At 67.4% G+C, this 2,734-nt stretch overlaps 1 protein-coding gene across 1 annotated transcript in view; it reads right to left on the bottom strand.

Annotated features, from left to right (window-relative positions):
* Positions 1–2,397, bottom strand: part of PLCH2 (phospholipase C eta 2) — a 25,804-nt gene extending 23,407 nt beyond the window's left edge. Inside the window, exons 1-2 of the mRNA XM_021718186.1 lie at positions 2,274–2,397; positions 652–798 (exon numbers count right to left, since the gene is read on the bottom strand). Coding sequence (XP_021573861.1) covers positions 652–798; positions 2,274–2,397 — 271 coding nt within the window. The remainder of the gene's footprint in view (positions 1–651; positions 799–2,273) is intronic.
* Between the last annotated feature and the right edge of the window lie 337 nt (positions 2,398–2,734).

Below are 2,734 nucleotides of genomic sequence, written 5' to 3'. Positions count from 1 at the left end.
GGCTGGCTCAGGACCCCACATTTAACTGGCACGTCTCCCTGTCCTCCCAAGCCCTGGCATCTCAGAGCACCATGGCGTCCAGGCCCAGAGCACCTCCTCTCAAATGCCGGACCGCCACAGGCAGATGAGTTGGGAGGGTTTCTAGAATCTGCGCCCATGCCCATGGCAGGACCCCCTCAGACCCGGAGTGAAGTCAGGAGCCCGTCACTCAGGGCAGCCTACAGAGCTGTGGGCACGTCCTGGGTCCTGTCCCAGCCCTGCCCCTGCCCCAGGTGGCCGCGGGGTCTCTCCCCTGCCTGGACCTCGCTTCCCATCCCACTCCCAGTGTGCCCCAGCTCTGCCCATCCGGCCTGCTCAGGGCCTGCCCAAGGCCCCCGCCCAGGCTGCCGGGCCAGCGTCTGCACCAAGCTCCGTGGGCCCCTCCGGGGTCTCTGTCCATGTGTGCTCTCACCCCCACCCAGCACCTGTCCCCACTGAGACCCGGGGAGCTCTGCCCAGCAGGGGCTCAGCCCCCGCTATAGTCCCGATGTCACGGCGGACCCCCAAGACCAGCTGAGCCCAGCGATGCCCAGATCCTCCCTGGCCCTCGGCATCTGACAGCTGCTCCAGAGGGTCCCCGCCCCAGGCCCGCAGATCCCCCAGCCCACTCACTCTTGGCCTTCTCGCTCTTTCGTGAGGGCCGCCAGCGGATGCAGGAGCGATGCTCGTCCAGGTAGTAGAAGCGCACCAGGCCCTTGGAGCTGCCACGGAGCTTCACCATCTGTGTACCCTCCTGCATGGCACTCATGCACCGCTCCACTGCACATGGGGACAGACGTGAGCATCGTGAGCAGGGACACGCCCTGCCCTCACCACCCCCAACCTGCCCACCCGGGACCGTGTGTGTCCAGGGCACAGAGGCCACCCACTAGCCCACCTGCCCATGCTAAGGCTGAGGCCAGATCCCGGGCCCCTAGATGCTGGCTAGGGACACACCGCAGTCACATGGCCAGGCCACGGCCCAGCCGGGTCCCTGCAATCCCTCTCCCAACAGCCCAGGGATGGAGGGCCAGGCCGGGGCCCAGAGAGGACTCTGCCCGCCCTGCTCGGCCGCCTGCCCTCCCCAACACAGGACCAGTCCCAGCAATCCCAGATCCAGTGCCGGCCTGGGGCTCCGAGGGCCATGGAACAGCGGAGCCTGCAGGGAACACAGCAGCGGGAGGGCCACGGCATGGGAGACAGAGGCACAGGGGTCACAGTGCTGAGGAGGCCCACAGCCAGGCGCAGGGTGGCCGCAGTGGCAGCCATACCCGCTCCTGGGAGCAGACAGCCTCACTCCTGGATGTCTCCAGGAAAGCACCGCCCCACGCAAGAGGGACCACTAGTGCCCACTCCCCAGGGCCATGGACCAGGGGCAGATCTGGGAGGCTGCAGCTGGGTCTGAGCTCCACAGCCTCCAACCTTCCCTGGGTCCGCCGGCCTCTCTGCTTTCCTCCTCCCCTGCCCATGTGGCCCCCTGTGGGAAGGGTGGGAGGCTCCAGGAAGCCCAGGCCACAGTCAGCTGGGTCCCACCAAACCAGGCCCTGCACCCCTGCTCACAGAAAGCCCAGGGCCCAAGGTATACTAAAGCATAGAGCAGTCACGCCCCATGAGGCCAGCCCAAGGAGGAACCCAGAGGGCATCGCAGAGGACCATGAAGAGTGCCAGCCTGGAGGACTTCTATAGGCCTGGGGAGACCCGAATGCAGTGGAGGGGTGTGGCAGAACACAGGGACAGGCCCCGAGGCTAATTAGTATGGTGAGGCCTGGACGGGCCCTCTGGCCACTGTAACCAAGCCGGTGAAACAGCCCTGACCGGGGCTCCTGAAGCCTCCTCCCCATGGAGGGACAGCGGCCAGGGCCTCTGCCACCTCCAGGCCCAGCGCCTGTGTTGGCACCAGCAGGCTGCCGGATCCACTGGAGGTGCCACCATCTCGAGTGCCAGGGACCATCCACGAAAGCTCCAAGGCCCCTGGGCTCCCACACGGCACATCTGACCAGGCCCTGACCTGCTCCCCTGGGTTCAGCACCAGGCCCCGGGGGGGGGGCAGAGGTGCTGGGAAGCTCCTCTGAGTGGCGAGGGGCGGGGCGGGCTGCAGGATCACGTGGCCCCAGCGCACCGAGGGGGTGGGAAGGTGGAGGTGAGCGCTGGGAAGCACGGAAACCCTGGGCCTCAGAGCAGCCCCCACCCGCCCGGAGCACCTGGACAGCCTGAGGCCTGCACCCCACTGGGTGCCACTTCCCTGTCCTTCTTACCCAGTGGGCCTAACGACCACCTCGAAGACAATGCCACGCTGCCTCCAATCCAGAGGAGCACCTCCACCAGGCAGGCCACCGTCCCCTTGGTCCGGCTGGTGGTGGATGGCCAGGGATCAGGCATGCCCAGAGATGGCCGGGACTGGCTCAGGGAGGCCGGGGAGGCCGGGGAGGCCAGGCAGGGCCCTGCCCTCAGCGGCAGGTCAGGCTGTGGTGGTGCTGGGTGCACGGCCTCCGTGGGGCTCCCTTCTCCCATCCTCCTCTTCCTCTTCCCCCTCAGATCTCTCTGAAGCTCCCACAGGGCTGTGCCCAGGCCCAGCAGGCACGGGCCTGACTGTCACCTGCTATCCTAGACGGCCCCCAGGCCAGCCCACCCACTCTCCAGGCCACCGAGGAGTCTTGAGAAGACAGCATTCCGGGGTGAGGGAGAGGCAGGGCCTCTGCCTGCCCACACTTGGGCC

This window comes from Carlito syrichta, unplaced genomic scaffold (assembly GCF_000164805.1).
Source record: "Carlito syrichta isolate Samal-C Ts95f unplaced genomic scaffold, Tarsius_syrichta-2.0.1 Scaffold311904, whole genome shotgun sequence".
NCBI classification, from domain to species: domain Eukaryota; kingdom Metazoa; phylum Chordata; class Mammalia; order Primates; family Tarsiidae; genus Carlito; species Carlito syrichta.
The sequence above is the reverse complement of the archived record's forward strand: the minus strand, read 5'-3'. Positions and strand labels throughout refer to the sequence as shown.